The sequence below is a fragment of the Manacus candei genome, unplaced genomic scaffold (assembly GCF_025592945.1).
Source record: "Manacus candei isolate 608988 ecotype Guabito, Panama unplaced genomic scaffold, ASM2559294v1 h1tg000086l, whole genome shotgun sequence".
Taxonomy (NCBI): Eukaryota; Metazoa; Chordata; class Aves; order Passeriformes; family Pipridae; genus Manacus; species Manacus candei.
The window spans coordinates 6,064,598-6,080,854 of NW_026138134.1; the positions used below are offsets into that span (position 1 = coordinate 6,064,598).

Here is a 16,257-nt window from a genome sequence, read left to right on the forward strand (position 1 = left end):
GGACTGCCTGAACATTCCTTAGGGAGTGTTTACCTGGGAGAAGGTGGGAGTTTTGTCACTGATGTGGAAAGCTTTCACGCCCTCTCATTTTTGGGATTTTTTTTTTGGAGGGGGTCCTAACACTCACATTCCTTGTGGCACCTGCTTTTCCCCCTGCCCCAGGTGATGGCTTACAGCAGTCACAGTGCTCAGAGCAATGGCTTTCTGCAGACAGCAGGAAAAGGAGCTGCTCCCACAGCCCACCGAGGGGTGAGTGCACCTCAGGGATACATCCCTGATATCCTGGAAGCCTTTATCTTAGTAAGGGAGATTTCCCCTGGCTAAGACCTGTGGTTTAGAGGGGAAGGAGGCAGCCCAGAGCCAGCCTGACCCCTGGTCTCTTGGGCAGACCAACGACCTGCAGCTGGTCCGGGATGCCCTTCGCAGCCTCAGGAACAGCTTCAGTGGGCACGACCCCCAGCACCACACCATTGACAGCCTGGAGCAGGGAATCTCCAGCCTCATGGAGCGCCTGCACCGCATGGAGACCCAGAAGAGGCAAGAGAGAAGGGTAAAGGCTCCCCAGGGCACCCAGCCCGTGCCCCTCACACGCAGCACTGAGGGCTCCAGCCGGAGGTGCCACTTTGTCCTGGTTCTCACCCTGCAGGTGCGGGGGAAATCACCAGCCAGCAGAGCAACCAACGAGTGCAGGGACTCCTGGCCTCCCAAATCCAGTAAGTGCCTCGCAGCTCCTGCCCCTTCCCCTGCCTAATTCCTTGTTTCCTGGCCAGAGCCCAGGGCATGGCATCCCCGTGGGAATGTGCCCCCTCCAGCTGTAGCTGCCCTGCAGAGGGAAGGGCACACAGGTACAGCTCCTTGCTCACAGAGCTCCATCACAGTGGGAGTCTGGGCCACTCCAGCAGCACTGCAGCACAAATAACCATGGCAATGGCTGGGATGGGTGGGAACAGGGATGTTATTCCAGCTTTCCTGCTGCTTTGCACCACCTGGTGGGCACAGAGAACTGTACAGTTCCCTCTTTCCCTGTTCCCCTCCAGTGTTTACATGTGTGCCTGACAGCACAGTCCTCTCTGACACCACAGGTGTCCACAGTGTGTTCTGCATTCAGGGAGCCTTAAAACTGTAGTCACTAAGTGTGACCCTTCCACTGCTTCAGCTCTTGGGCAATTAAGAAACAACTTCTGAATTTGCTGTATGTCACACTCATTAGGATATTCAGATAAGCCCAGGAGATTCTGCTCTGTCTCGTGGAAGCTGTTGGATCAAGTGTTTTTCCTTCTTCAGATTCATTTCAGTAAAACAATGCCCAGACCATTGCCATCTGTGTTCTTTCCACAGTTCCCTTGGTTTATTTTTGGGACTCCCAATTTTTGGTCTAAGTCACTTTAAGGACAATGGAGTTGGCTTGAGTACTTGAGCTGCTTGACTTCATTTGCACACCTCAAGCTGATTTTGTATCTCCCAGAGTTTTTTTTCCTGTTATCTTTTTTTTTTTCTTTAGTAGTTTCTCAAACATTTGAGTCTGTAAGGGTATGCTTTCCAAGCTATTTTAGTTATACTTTTATTCCTGGTTTTTCATGTTATGTCAGTGTGTTCTATGCCCTGACCTATACACCTGTTGTTTCTGTTCCTACAGCAGCTCTGTTTTCTTCTGGTTTCATGTGCTGTTTCAGTCTCACTGTGCTGTTTCTCCTTATTCCTTGTCATTTTGCTGAACAGAAATCGTTAGGAAAATAATTAGAAGTGCTGAATACAACATGCTTCAGCACTGAAGTGACATCTGGTGTTTGGTACTGATATAATGTTGCTGAAAGAGGTATCACAGACACCACACCTTGCAGGGAGCAGGACACAAGGCAGAGAGAGAAACACAAATGAGCAAAGAGAGAAACACAAATGAGCAAAGAGAGAAACACAAATGAGCAAAGAGAGAAACACAAATGAGCAAAGAGAGAAACACAAATGAGCAAAGAGAGAAACACAAATGAGCAAAGAGAGAAACACAAATGAGCAAAGATTCTGGCCAGAAGGGGAAGGGAAGGGGACAGGGAATGTTCTTCCTGGGTGGTAACGAGTCCCTTGATGCCTTGCAGAGCTGCCTCACTCCCACAGCACCCCAGTGATGAGCACCAGTGCCTGCACCAAAGTGTTGTACTTCACCGACCGCTCCCTCACCCCCTTCATGGTCAGCATACCAAAGAGGTGAGGTGGGCCCTGCTGGCACTGCTGTGCCCCTCCAAACACTCTCTTGATTTCCTGGGAGCCAGCACAGGTTTGCTGGGCATTCCCTTGGCCTTTGGGTTTCGTGCCACTGGCTGGGGGAATTCCCTCCCGCGCTCCCCGAGCTGATGGGTTTGGTTTCCCCTGCAGGTTAGGGGAAGTGACCCTGAAGGATTTCAAGGCAGCTATTGATCGTGAGGGAACCCACAGGTACCACTTCAAAGCCCTGGATCCAGAGTTTGGCACAGTCAAGGAGGAGGTAAATGTGGAACTGAGCTATCACTGCCTTGGGCTCGGTGCCACCACATGACCCTGGGCACTGTGGTCGCCTCACTTTTAAACTAATGTTTAAAGTTTCCCCCAAAGAAGCTGTAGATCAGCCTCCTCTTGTGCTAAAACACATTTCCATCCCCAGCCAGAGCCATTCAATGAATGTGATTGCAACTGCCAGGGGGTTGCAGAGCCCCTTGGGCAAAGAGGTGACTCCTGGCACAGCCAGTCTGTGACACAGCACTGCCCAGGGCACAGGAGGCAAAAACCCAGACTGCACTTCTGGCCCCTCCAGGAGCTTTATAAAACCTGTGGCAATGGAAGACCCTGTATTAAAAGTGCATTCTCCTACTGTCTTTTAAAGGTTTTTCAGAGAGAATTGGGTTTGTGGCACCTCTTCCTTTGTGTGCTGCATTGCAGCCCCGTTCATGCTCAGGCTGGTGTTGGTGTGGATTGGATTCATTAAAGGTTGTTGGGGTAGTTCCTGCTTCACAAATTGATTAAGACAAGTGCAAAGGGTCACCCTTCCTGGGAACAGTCAGCAGCAGCAGCTGGAGACTGTAGTCTGGATCAGAAAAGGCATATTTTCTATCTTTAGTTTACCTTTTCTAAAAAAAAAAAAGAAAAGCTAATAATAATCTGACAGTTACTGATTAAACAGGCCTGGTCTGGTTTTTTTGTTTGTTTAGGGTTTTTTTATCTAAAATCTGGAAAGATGACTTATAGCTCAGCTGTGTCTGTGATCTCTGGGTTGTGAAGGGAAATCTGAGCTGGGATCTGACTCCTGTTTTTTTGTTTGTTTGTTTGTTTTGTAATTGGGTTTTTTTGGTAGGTATTCCATGATGATGACGTCATTCCTGGCTGGGAGGGGAAAATTGTGGCCTGGGTGGAAGAAGACCACGGGGAGAACTAATGGAGCTTCCAAGTCTTGTTTCTATGGAAACCTGCGACTGGCTGCCGAGCTCCAAGGGTGACCAGCAAGGCAGTGAGAGCTGGGAGGAGGCCAACTGGAGCTGCCAAAAAAAACAGCCTCTCTGCAAACAACGGGTACTGCATGTTGTGTGCGTGGACACCTGGCCCCTGACCTCCCATGCCCAGCTGAAGGTGGTGTTCTGGGACTGAAATGACGGGTCTGTGGGGATGAAACACCTGAGCTTTGTCCTGTCAGCTAAACCCTGGAGGCCTTAATGATGCTCTGCTCCCTTCTCCTGCTCCCCGACTCCTGCAACATGTGCTGCAGGCTCACCTGGGCAGTTCAAGTCTGGTTTCTTGTGCTGGTGTTACACAAACATGCACTGATGGCAAAAAATGCGAAGCTTTGCCTTTGTGAGTCAGAACAAGCCGCTGGATTACGGGAGCTGAAGGCTGGACCAGCTTTTGTCCTGGACTTGCACGTGCTGCAGGAGCAGAGTGGACTTTGTGGACATTCCAGACTGACAGTACCTGTCCCGGGGAGGGAACAGTCTTCTGGAGGTTTTATGCATGACCTGAAGCAAAGATCACCTTGGCAAAGCTCCCTTTCTCCCAAACTCAGGCTTCCATTTCCCAGCCCTGCTTTCCCCCCTGGCTCTCCAAAGCTGTCCTCGTTCCCGAGGCCCTCGGGCTTGGCTCTGTGTCCGTGGGGACTGGGGGATCTCGGGGCTTGGTGATTTGCTGAAGGATTTCACATGTGGAACTGAGCTCTCCCTGCACTCCTGCCCTCTCCTCTGTCACCCCCTGTGCACAGGCATCACTGTGCTGCTGTGCACTCACTGCCAGGGCCACCCTGCACTTACCCACACTGCTCCCCTGGGATGCTGAATCCTGAAGGATCAGGAAGCTTGGGAAAGGACAAGCCCCAAAATCCCTGAGGGTGGGTTTTTTCCTCTTTGGTTTTCGTGGTTTTGTTTCTCTGTGTTGCCTGTCTCTGCAGCCACTGTGGGCTTGGGAGGTCAAATGGCAAGTCAGGGAATGGGAATGAGCATTCCTGGTACCTGTGGCCCTTCCGTGGGTGATCTGTGTGTGCTGTGCATGAGGCTGGGACAAGGGGAACTTGGTTTTACTGTTTTATATTAACATGTCCTTTTGTAAACATGTTCTTGGAATTATTTTGTACTGATTTACATTTGTCTGAGGACTGTGGATATTTTTATACTAGTGCAAGTGCTCTCTGTACATTTCTGCACGCATTATACTGTGTTTTACTCATTTCCTAGTGGATGCTGAAATGTTTTGTATTGTCTTCTGTTAACACAACACTGGGCTTGTAAATCTTATATATTTAATTTTTTTTACTACGGAAATCCAGCTAGTTACTACCGGGGTTTATATTTTTGCCAGCTTTAATAAGCAGCAACAGTACTATTTATTTTCTCACTGCTTCACTGTTCAGGAGGTAGCTTAAGGATCTTATGTTTGGCATTGCTCTACCACTGACTCCAGTGGGTTTATTCTTGGATCATATCCAGGGCTTGTCTTTGTCGCTGTTTACAGTTTGTTTATTTCTGTCAGACTTCTGTCAGTTACTTTCCTGTTCCCGTACTTGTAACTTGCTCTTGTAACAAAGCCCCCTGGAGTCAGTGGTAGAGAAATTACAGGATCACAGAGTACTTGGGGCTGGAAGGGACCTCTGGAGTTCATCCGGTCCAAGGCAGGGTCACCTGGAGCAGGTGACACAGGAACACATCCAGGTGGGTTTGGAATGTCTCCAGGGAGGGAGACTCCACGTCCTCCCTGGGCAGCTGTTCCCGTGCTCTGCCCCCCTCCAGGGGAAGTTCTTCCTCGTGTTGAGGTGGAACTTGTTGTGTTTATGGCAATTGCTGCTCCTCCTCTCACTGGCACCACTGAAACGGGTACTGCACTCCCGTTCTATCCTGTCTTATCCCATCCCATTCTGCCCCTTTCCATCCCATCCTCTCCTATTCCATTCTATCCCGTTCCATCCCGCCTGTCCCCGCAGCGGGGGCGGTATCGACGCAACCCACTCCCCTTCATCCCCTTCTGTCCTTTCCCGTCCCCTTCTGTCCTTTCCCGTCCCCTTCTGTCCATTCCCGTCCCCTTCTGTCCATTCCCGTCCCCTTCTGTCCATTCCCGTCCCCTTCTGTCCTTTCCCGTCCCCTTCTGTCCTTTCCCGTCCCCTTCTGTCCATTCCCGTCCCCTTCTGTCCATTCCCGTCCCCTTCTGTCCATTCCCGTCCCCTTCTGTCCATTCCCGTCCCCTTCTGTCCATTCCCGTCCCCTTCTGTCCATTCCCGTCCCCTTCTGTCCATTCCCGTCCCCTTCTGTCCATTCCCATCCCCTTCTGTCCATTCCCATCCCCTTCTGTCCATTCCCATCCCCTTCTGTCCTGTCCTTTCCCATTCCATTCTGTCCATCCCCTCTGTCCCATCCCCTCTCAGGGCGGTCCCGCTCCCGATCCCATCCCCTCTCAAGGTGGTCCCACCCTGGTCCCATCCTTATCCCATCCCCTGCCAGGGCGGTCTCAGTCCTGATCCATCCCCTTTCAGGGCGGTCCCCTCCCGCACCCATCCCCTGTCAGGGCGGTCCCATTCCCATCCCATCCCCTTTCAGGGCCGTCCCCTCCCGCTCCCATCCCCTGTCAGGGCGGTCCCCTCCCGCTCCCATCCCCTGTCGGGGCGGTCCCCTCCCGGTCCCCTCCCGCTCCCATTCCTTGTCGGGGCGGTCCCCTCCCGGTCCCCTCCCTCACCCGTCCCCTCCCGGGGCGGTCCCGTTCCCGCCCCGCCGCCGCTTTACGGCCGCGCAGTGTCGCGCGTTGCCGCCCGCACGGAGGTCACCGAGCGGCTCGGGCCCGACTCAGCGCGGCCCGGCTCAGCCCCGGGCCCAGCCGCAGCATGTGGCGGGTGTTGGCGCGACGCGTGTGCCGGGGCGCGGCCGGAGCGCTGGCGCGGCCCCGCCGGGCTCTCGGTGGCGGTGGCGGGGCCGGCGCTGTCCCGGCCCGGCGCGGCCCGGCCTGGGGCGGCCCCGCGCTCCGCCCGCTCCTGCCGCCCGCGGGCACCCGGCTCGTCCCGGCCCGCCGCTGCAGCCTCCCGGCGCACCAGAAGGTGAGACACAGCCCCCGGCCCCTGCCCCGGGGGTCCCCTCGTCCCCCCGCGGTCCCCGAAGGACGGGGTCGTGTCCCCTCGCTGTCCCCTCGCCGCCGCTCCTTCGCGTTCTCCCGTCGGGTTTTCCATCCCCTCCCTGCGCAGCCCCCCGGGGATGGAGTCATGGGATCATCAAGGCTGGAAGAGAGCTTTAGGATCGTCGAGTGCAGCCATCAGCCCAGCACTCTGTAACCCCCAAGCCACATCGCCCGGTGGCAGATCCACTCGTCCCTTGAACACCCCCAGGGGTGGTGACTCCTCCACCACCTCCCTGGGCAGCCTTGTTCCAGTGCCCGACCACCCCAACAGTGAAGGCTCTGCGGTTCTGTCCCCACTGTGTGGGTCTCACCACCCTGCCTGCAGTCCCTGTGCCACCGTCAGCTCCATCACCTCTGTCCTTTATCCCTGCCAGGAGAGTCCTGGCAGACCCTGACCAAGACCTGGCCCCTTATAACCCTGGGTAGAATCATAGAAGCTTAAGGGGTTGGAAGGGATTTTAAAGATCATGTCGTTCCACCTGCCCTGCCCTGGGCAGGGACACTTTCCACTATCCCAGGTTGCTCCAGCCTGGCCTTGGACACTTCCAGGGATGGGGCAGCCACAGCCTGTTGCAGTGTCTCACCTCAGCACCCAGATGGGTTTGCCCTGAGGTCTTTACCCACTGGGGATTTGCAGCAGGTTTGTGCCCCCTGTGCCAGGCTGTGCTGAGGCTCCCTCCCTGGCCCGTGTGTGGTCCCTGCCCTGGTGACACTGCCCTGTCCCCCACAGGTGGCCTTGCCAGCGCTGTCCCCCACCATGCAGATGGGCACCATCGCGCGCTGGGAGAAGAAGGAGGGCGACAAGATCAACGAGGGGGATCTCATAGCAGAGGTATCCTGGCCTGCTTCCTCCTGAGCTGCACGTGTGTCCTGGGTGCTGTCCCAGAACTGTGTGTCCTGGGTGACCCTGGGACAGACTGGGGGGCTCCGAGCCCACCAGTTCTGTTGCCATCACCATGTTCCTGTTCTCTCTCGAAGGTGGAGACAGACAAAGCAACAGTTGGCTTTGAGAGCCTGGAGGAATGCTACCTGGCCAAGATCCTGGTGCCAGAAGGAACGAGGGATGTGCCTATTGGGGCCATAATATGTATCACAGTAGAAAAGTACGTATTTTGGGAACCCTTGAGTTTAATTCTCTCTCTTGGGACTTCTGGGGTGCCTTGATGGTCCCTAAGCCTTTCACACATCTGACTGGGTCTGGGGCTTTGTGTTTTCTTCTAGGCCTGAATATGTTGATGCCTTTAAAAATTACACCCTGGATGCTGCAGCAGCTGCTCCCCCTGCAGCCTCAGTGCCTCCCCCTCCAGCTGCAGCTCCCCCCCCACCATCTCAGCCTTCTCCTCAGGCTCCTGGCAGCTCCTACCCTCCTCACATGCAGGTAAGAGAGCATTGCTCCTGGTTTAAGGCTTGTTGCACTCTTTTTCTACAACTAGCATTGCTGCCTGTGGGGCATTTTATCATACAAACTACCTGGAGTGGGAATTTATTAACTGTGATTGCAGGAGCACATGTCACTTCAATTGTTATGTGCTTAAAGCAGGTGTTGTGGGAGACCCCAGGAAGCTTTTTTCAGGGATTTATTTTAGCATCCTACCTGCTAGTGGAGGAAAGGCTTGTCTCTCCAGGGTTGTTGTCTTGAAAAACCTGCTATGTTTGCATTATTTGAGCAGTTCTGGTATAAAAAGCCCTCATGTTTAGTGTGAATAAGCTGTGCAGGCCCTGCTCACATCTCAGAGCAGAACTCAAGTCTGTGACACTGATGAACACACCAGCTGGGTTTGTGGGTGACTAATAATGAGTTATATTTGTGGATAATCCTTTTACCTTGCTTAGATATTGAACTGTACATCCACTGTTGCCTTTGAGCACTTGGTGGCAGAGCGTTCTGTGACATTCTTTTGAAAAAGAAAATTTGAAATACCAAACCTCATCCCACAGATAAAACATGTGGGAACTGATTTGTCTGAGATGTCACTCCAAGCCAGTAACTAAAGAACTAAGGAATGGCTTCTTAATCTGTGTTTTGGCTACTAAACTTCCCTCTACTTGCCTCATCTGTTTTTGCTCATCAGTTTTGCTCCCCATGTGTTTGTCACAGCCCAAGTGACTTGCTTCAGCCTTCCTTTTAGCCCTGCAGGGAGCAGCTGCCAGATTCTCCCAGTGGGCTGGTAATGATTATTTTCATGTGGAGGTCTCTTGCTCTTTGCTCTTGCTTTCTTGCTCAGGCCTTGCTAAGAGAAGCCAAAGCAGCACTGTGGGACAGCACTGTGCTTTGCTGTCATGGAGCCAGATCTAGGAGTGCATTAAAGACTGGCTGCTTCTTTAGGTTGGCATCATTTATCAGGGGTTACAACTGTGTTCCTGATCCTTTTGGAGGAGCAGGACCTGATTCTCTTGTGTTCTCTGGCTTCCCAGATCACCCTCCCTGCTCTGTCACCCACCATGACAATGGGCACAGTGCAGAGGTGGGAGAAGAAGGTTGGGGAGAAGCTGAATGAGGGCGACTTACTGGCCGAAATTGAGACAGATAAAGCCACAATAGGTGAGTCCAAAGCCAAGAAGGGATCCCTTAAAAGGATCCACAGCAGCCTCTGCCAGCTGTTCTCTGGCTGCTCAGGGTGTGATGCTGTGGGACAGCTAAAACAGGTCTTGTTAACTTCTCATTGCATTGGAGAGCTAAACATTGGAGCCCCTAAAAACATTTCTGTTTCCTCATCAATCCTTCTTGGCAACGTGGAGAGGTTTCCTACTAGTTGCACTGCAAAGGATTTTCCTGCCACTAAATGCAGGACAGGGCTTTAGCTACCAGAGCCTCCAGGAGCAGCATTTGGAGGAACTCCTCAGCTGCATCAGACACCAAAGCAGGGTTGTTTCTGTCCCTCACAGGCTTTGAAGTGCAGGAGGAAGGCTACTTGGCAAAGATCCTGGTGCCTGAAGGAACAAGAGACGTGCCACTGGGAACTGCTCTCTGCATCATTGTGGAGAAAGAGGCTGATATTCCAGCCTTTGCTGACTACAAGGCTGCTGCAGTGACTGACATGAAGGCAGCAGCTCCTCCTTCTCCTCCTCCTCCACCAGTAAGGACCATTCTGGGCATGTGAGAGAAGTCATGGGGACCACTGAGAAGCCTGATCTGAACTGTTGTGCTGGTTTGACAGTGTGAAGCCCTGGCTTCAACAGAAATGCTTCTGATCTGTGAATGCAAGGCTGGTCCACGTGTTGGGGAGAAGTGATCACTAGTTTGCTTTCCAAAAACTAGAGCAGATTCATTGTGATCTCTTCTCCAGCCTGTTGCTCATCCCAGTTTTAATGCTTCTAATCCTTGAGAATGGGGAGCATAAGTTCTTTACTTCACCTGGTTTTTGGTGTGTAGTCCAGCAGCTCAGTTGGCCTCCTTCCCAGGGAATTTCTGATTTAATTTCTGCCACTGGGAAACTTCTCTGAATCTGAAAATTCCTTCAGATTAGTGACTATCTTTGCTGTCCTCCTGACTGGTCATTAGCTGGGCCAGTTCTCATACTGTACTTTCCACCGATGGCTTTGATCCTTCTGTTTCAGGTGATGCCAACTCCTGCTGCTGCTCCTCCTCCTCCCCAGCCTGCTGCTGCTCCCACTCCTGCAGCTCCCACACCTCCCCGGACAGGAAGGATCCTGGTTAGTCCTCTGGCCAAGAAACTGGCAGCAGAAAAAGGGATTGACCTTGCCCAAGTGAAAGGTTGGTTTCCTTTCCACTTTCTTGCCCTCACTGTCAAGTGTCTGTCCCTGTAGATCCGTGATTTCCCTGTTCCAGGAGTTGTGTTAAATGATTTTTCTCTGTTGAATTAAAAGTGGTACCTTTAGAAGGTTGCAAATAATTGAAATCCTCTTGCATTTTCTTTTGACTCTCTCAGGTACTGGACCAGATGGCAGAATCACCAAGAAAGATGTGGAGTCATTTGTGCCAACAAAGGCTGCTCCAGTGAGTGGGCTGGCAATGTGTAGGGATGGCTGTTAGAGGAATGGAAGTGCTCTGCAGAGGGGCAGTCCCTGCATGGGACTGGCACTGCTGGGTTGTGTGGGCTGAAAGGTTGCAAAGCTTCACCTGCCAGATACATAGGTGAAGTTTTGTTCCTTTATTTGTCCCTTTGATATTCCACTGAGACAAAATTAGTGTCCTCCCACCCCTTTGTTTGGGTGCTAAGTGGTTATGGATTGAGGTCAGCTCAGTCCCAACTGACCCAACAGTGCTGGAAAGAGGGGATCAGAAGGAAAGCCAGACTTAGGAACCACCAGCCTGCTGCTGTTGTTGGCCCAAATGCCTCCTGATGCCATCCATGGCTTGTCTTTTCTGTGAGCTGGTGGAGGTGTTGCTGTGTGTGCTGCTGGCAGGGCAGTGAAAATGAAATAATACATTTAATAATCAACTACAGGGCTTGGAAGGAACCCTGTGGGTACTGGAGAGGTGAGGCTGAGTAGAAAGACCTCTTAACAAGAGGCAGCTGAGCCCCAACACTTGTCCCCCACACTGTTCCAGTTGATATTTGGGTGGTTCTGAGGGTGATGCTGCTGTTCTCTGCAGGCTCCAGCTCCAGGGGCAGTTCCTGCAGCTGCTGCAGTGGCAGCAGCACCCGAGGGGACCTTCACAGACATCCCCATCAGCAACATTCGCAGGGTAAGGACATGTTGTTCCTCTCCCAGACCGTTATTTTTTTGCAGTGGTGGATTTTCCAGCCTGGTTGATGTCTCTCCCTCAGGTCATTGCTCAGAGGCTGATGCAATCCAAACAAACAATACCTCATTACTACCTTTCCATCGATGTCAACATGGGAAAAGTCCTGGTGCTAAGGAAAGAACTGAATCAGGTAAAGGATTTGCCCACCCTGGGTTTGGGGGTTCAGTTGTGGATCAGTTCTGGGCTGAGGCCTTTCACCCAGGTACTGTCCTGATTTCTGACTGCCCTAAGAGAGCTGCTCTGTGCTCTGCTTGGTGGGGATCCATTATTCCACGTGGAAAGCAGGGCAGAAAAGGTTTTTAACTGTAAGAAGGATAGAAAATTTAAGCAAAATAATAATTCTACACTAAGTTTGGGGAGAGAGAGACATTCAAAACTACTGTACCTTCTTAAATTATGAAGGAGATGCATTCACCTCCTAAATTATCTTTGAATATTAATGTTTGCAAGTAGTGTGATTGTTTTCTTAACATTTTCTCTGAACAAGGGTGCATGGTTGTGACTGCCCACATTGGTTGGGGGTGATGTGTAGGAGACAAACTGACACCTGGAATCTCTTTATTTGCAGGAGGAAAACGTTAAGCTTTCTGTCAATGATTTCCTAATTAAAGCTTCTGCTTTGGCATGCTTGAAGGTGCCTGAGGCAAATTCTTCGTGGATGGACACAGTCATTAGGCAGTAAGTTTATGGTGCTGTCAAAGCCAGAAACTTTCTCTGTTCAGTGGAGAGTTCGTGGCAAAACAGAACTGCTGGGATTTGAGGGAGAGCAGAAATAATGCAAAGGTTGAGGGGCTTTCATTAAAGTGCTAAGAACCTTAAGGATGGCGTGCCAGGTGAAACAGTTGTGGCCAAATTCATATTAGTTTAGGGCTGTCTGAGCAGTGCTGAGTTTTTCTTGCTGGGGTGAGTGGGCCCGTGTGTGTGTGCTGCAGGAACCACGTGGTGGACGTGAGCGTGGCCGTCAGCACCCCCGCAGGGCTCATCACCCCCATCGTGTTCAACGCCCACATCAAGGGCCTGGCTGCCATCAGCAAGGACGTGGCTTCCTTGGCAGCCAAAGCCAGGGAAGGGAAACTTCAGCCTCACGAATTCCAGGTGAGAAACCGGGGTTGGTGGCAAACACGGCGGCCCTTGAGTTGTTGGAAATGAGCAAAGGCTGTCACAGAGTCACAGAATATCCTGAGCTGGGAGGGACCCACAGGGATCATCAGAACAACCCCTGGCCCTGCACAGACATCCCAACAATCCCACCCTGTCCCTGAGAGCATTGTCCAAACACTCCTGGAGCTCTGGCAGCCTCAGGGCCGTGACCACTGCCCTGGGGAGCCTGGTCAGTGCCCAACCACCCTCTGGTCTCCCCTCAGTCTCATGTTTCCATGAAAACAGCATTTGTAGTTTGACCATGGATGTGGTTTTTTTCTTGTAGGGTGGTACTTTCACAATTTCCAATTTAGGAATGTATGGGATTAAGAACTTCTCTGCCATAATCAATCCACCTCAAGCCTGCATCCTGGCAGTGGGCTCCTCAGAGCAAAGGCTGGTGCCAGCTGATAATGAGAAAGGGTAAGTTCTCATCTCAGTCTGAATCCAGACTCTGACATAATGGCTGGTTTTCTAACATTCCCATTAGATAATCATTTAAAAAAACCTAAAATTTATTGTTGACACGGTGCTTTCAGTACCTTCTGAAGTACAGTGAGATCTTGTATGAAAGGGTCACACAGGTGTTAGAGAGAATTGCAGTGACCGAGGAGGGATTTGGCACACATTTATTCTTGAAACCTCTTTGCAAGGTGAGGAAAGCCTGTTTCTTTCTTTGTGGGGCAGGATTAAGCTGAGGAAATGTCTGGGGTCCACAACAGTTCAGGCACCTGTTCCTCTTCAACAACCTGCTTAAATTTGCATTTAGGAAAACCTAAGGGATAGGTTATAATCCAAGTGACCTGTGTATAATACCCCCTTGCTTGGAACTTGCACTAGCACAGAGCCAGGAGAATGCTTAGGTTTATTGAAAATTTTAACAGTCCTGGGTGTCTCTCCCTGACCATGAGGACACTGGGTAAAGTGTCTCTTTGACTGTGTGGGGCTGTTCTTGTGATGCAGAGAAAGCTGAGCTGCCTGTCCTAAGGGGAACACACAAAGGGGGATTTCAGTGTCTCAGTTAAGTCAGTTCTTTAGTTTTCCTTAAAACAACGAACATGATCTGCTCTCCAGGAGTCCACAGGGAGAAACATCTGTCACCAAGCACCACCTTCTATTCCTGGCCCTCCAAGAAAAGCTTTCCTGCTCTGTGAGTGGCACTGACTTGCAGGGAGCGTGTTAACCTTCTCTGTTTCTTCTCTTATTGTTTTTCCCTTCCAGCTTCGACGTGGCCAGCGTGATGTCTGTTACCCTGAGCTGTGACCATCGTGTTGTGGATGGAGCAGTGGGAGCACAGTGGCTTGCAGAGTTCAAGGGTTTCCTTGAGAAGCCAGTAACCATGCTGCTATAATTTACCCAAGCAAGCAGAATTTTCCTGGGTCACACTGTTGTGTTTTAAACAAGCTATTTAGACTGTAGTGTTCCGACTTTAAGAGAGTTCCTTTTTTAATTTAAAATATGTATTATATTATCTGGTAATGTTATTACCAGTCTGTACAGAAAAAAAGTTTGCAAAAGTGCTTTTCGGAGCAATATTACAGCTACACTGTATTTTTATACAGTTAGTTAACTTGCAAACTCTTCCAAAAACAGAGTTAAGCATCCCAGATTTAAAGCTGACCCTGGCAGAATGCCCACTGCCAGCTGCTCCTCAAAAAAGGGGTGCAAACCAGCAATGTCGTGTTCTCAGAAATATGAATTACAGTCATCTCTTCACAGGAGTGCAGATGAGATTGGTCACTGAAACAAGTCAGCAGAAGGTGAATTCCCATATTATCCCATGCCTGGGGTGGGGGAGATGGCAAACGCACTGAGGGACTGAAGTGCCTGGGGTTAGTTCTCAAAGGCCAAGTGCCAGCGTTCCAAATCTTTCTTGGAATTTGGCTCTGGTCTGGATCCTCTCAGCTACGTGATCCCTTTTGAGCACTTTAAGGTGAAGGAGCAGCTCTGGCTGTGGGGTCACAGCTCTCGGGTCCCGCAGGGGACGTGCTGTCTGCTCCTGGACTTTCACTCACATGTGCTTTCTGTCTGAAAGCTCTGCAGTTGCTGTTCCTCCTGCTAAGTTACCACCACACCCTGATGCCATGGAAGTAACTGTTTTGCAGAATGTTCAGGAGAGTCCGTGTGTTGGAAGCCAATGTAGACAAATCACACATGCTGATAATCCCACCAGTGGATATTAAATCATGTGAGGACTTGAATGTTTGGAATTTTTTATTTCAGGCATTCTAACATAGGAAGCTCTGACTTAGTCACTGGAATTGGAGACCTTCCCTGACTTGTCTATGTTGTGCCAGCCTCAGCAAGCTGCAGAATGTGCTCTCCATGTATATATTGTATGTAAGGTGCTTCACTAGTTCGTTGGACTTATGTCCAGTTACCCCAGTGATTGCATCCTGCAAGGGGTGCAGTGCTGAACATTCTTCAATTCCACTTTCCACATGGAAATGTTCGTGTGAAAAGGACAACTGTGCAGTAATGACAAAGTGACCAGGAGAATTAAGTAGGGGGGAAGAGTTTTAACAGAAAGAGTTCAAGCTGATCCGTTATTCTGTATATTGCATTAAGTACTGTCTCCTGTAAAGTTCTACAGAATTCACTAAAGATATTGAAAGAAAATACTATGGAAATTAAATATTTTTGTGGGAACTACTTAAGTGTCTGGTTGCTGTGAAACCTGGTTTTCATGCCTTGCTTAAGCAAAAAAAAAAAAAGTGCATTGAGGTTTTGGATTTGAATGATCTAAAATACCCTGATTCCAGACTCGCTCTAGTGAACCCATGTTCCATTAAATGTTTGGAATTGACAACTACTAAACCCTGTTCCAGTGCTTTTCTCTTCAGTTGTGTGTGGCTTTACTGTACTGCTCTGCAGCCTTTCAGTCTGGCAGTGAAACTCACCCTATTAACCCCAGATTTCATCTCTGATGTTCCAAAATTCCTGCTTTCTTGCTGTCTGCAGCAGTGACCTGGAACCTCCCTCTCTGCAGTGCTCACCTGGGCAACCTGCAGGGCTGAGTGTGTCACACCTGGGCAACTTGTCCCAGCATTGAATACTCGTGAGAGCTGCTCTAACCATGTGAATCCAGTCCATTTATTTAAAAAACACACATCACAACTGTTATTGCTGCTCCTTGAGGCAACGTGAGTGATGTAGCAAAGCATCTACAGCTTTCAACTGTAGATACACAAGTACTGTAACTGTAAATATTCAAGTACTCCTTGAGTATTTACAGTCTTTATTTATTTTTTCTGAAGTTTGGTGGTGCGAGTATTCCTCCATCCTTCCTTTTCTACTTGCATCTTTTAAGGGTATTTGAGATATTCACCCCTAAAGATCAAATAGTCAATAAACCCACCCCCCCAAAACTCATCTAAAAGTAAGAATTCTCACTCTGGGCTTTTGTTCTCTAATCTGTGACCAGGACCTGGGCAGGATGCAGGGGTTAAGGATTTGGCTTGGCAACTGGTGCAGAGATAAACAATTTTTGCTTTGTTAAATGCTGCTGTAGTTGTCTCTTCATCCCCCAGCTCTGGCAAATCTCGCTGTAATCTGCTGTATTTTTCAGGAACCTCAATGATGATGTAGTCCTAAACCAAGAAAATTCCAACCTCAATGACTGGGATTTTTTTGAGGTTTGGGGGGTATTTTTTTCCCCGAAAACACAGACCTGAGGACCCAGGAAGGAGGATCTTCAGACACTGTCTTAACAGTATGATGCTGCTGAGAGTTGGATTTCTTTAAATCATGATCCTGGGAGGTCCCTTCCAATGTCTGGGGTCTGTCCTCAGTGACCGTGA

General features: G+C 50.4%; 2 protein-coding genes across 7 annotated transcripts in view; both read left to right on the plus strand.

The window, feature by feature from the left end:
• The window catches only part of DIXDC1 (DIX domain containing 1), a 31,150-nt gene extending 26,473 nt beyond the window's left edge, over positions 1–4,677 (plus strand). For 3 of the 6 annotated variants that reach the window (XM_051812195.1, XM_051812194.1, XM_051812198.1), the window contains 6 exons: positions 163–249; positions 389–550; positions 647–713; positions 2,094–2,202; positions 2,371–2,479; positions 3,323–4,677. In XM_051812195.1, coding sequence (XP_051668155.1) covers positions 163–249; positions 389–550; positions 647–713; positions 2,094–2,202; positions 2,371–2,479; positions 3,323–3,403 — 615 coding nt within the window. In that variant the 3' untranslated portion in view covers positions 3,404–4,677. Of the gene's footprint in view, positions 1–162; positions 250–388; positions 551–646; positions 714–2,093; positions 2,203–2,370; positions 2,480–3,322 lie in introns of those variants that run through there. The other 3 variants (XR_007908450.1, XM_051812197.1, XM_051812196.1) reach the window with 3 other exon arrangements.
• A 1,593-nt stretch (positions 4,678–6,270) lies between these two features.
• On the plus strand, positions 6,271–15,109 carry DLAT (dihydrolipoamide S-acetyltransferase). Its single transcript, XM_051812208.1, has 14 exons — positions 6,271–6,529; positions 7,337–7,438; positions 7,585–7,709; positions 7,828–7,984; positions 9,022–9,148; positions 9,493–9,683; positions 10,165–10,321; positions 10,497–10,564; positions 11,165–11,257; positions 11,340–11,447; positions 11,886–11,995; positions 12,250–12,412; positions 12,744–12,880; positions 13,679–15,109. Exons 1-14 carry the CDS (start codon positions 6,320–6,322, stop codon positions 13,806–13,808), a joined length of 1,878 nt encoding a protein of 625 aa, XP_051668168.1. The 5' UTR covers positions 6,271–6,319; the 3' UTR covers positions 13,809–15,109.
• The last annotated feature ends 1,148 nt before the right edge of the window (positions 15,110–16,257 follow it).

Bases quoted from the DNA above. Each gene is read 5' to 3' on its own strand.
- DLAT (XM_051812208.1), top strand. From the start codon at position 6,320: ATGTGGCGGGTGTTGGCGCGACGCGTGTGCCGGGGCGCGGCCGGAGCG. The intron at 6,530-7,336 runs GTGAGACACAGC...TGTCCCCCACAG, and splicing joins GCCTCCCGGCGCACCAGAAG to GTGGCCTTGCCAGCGCTGTC. The intron at 12,881-13,678 runs GTAAGTTCTCAT...TTTCCCTTCCAG, and splicing joins CCAGCTGATAATGAGAAAGG to CTTCGACGTGGCCAGCGTGA.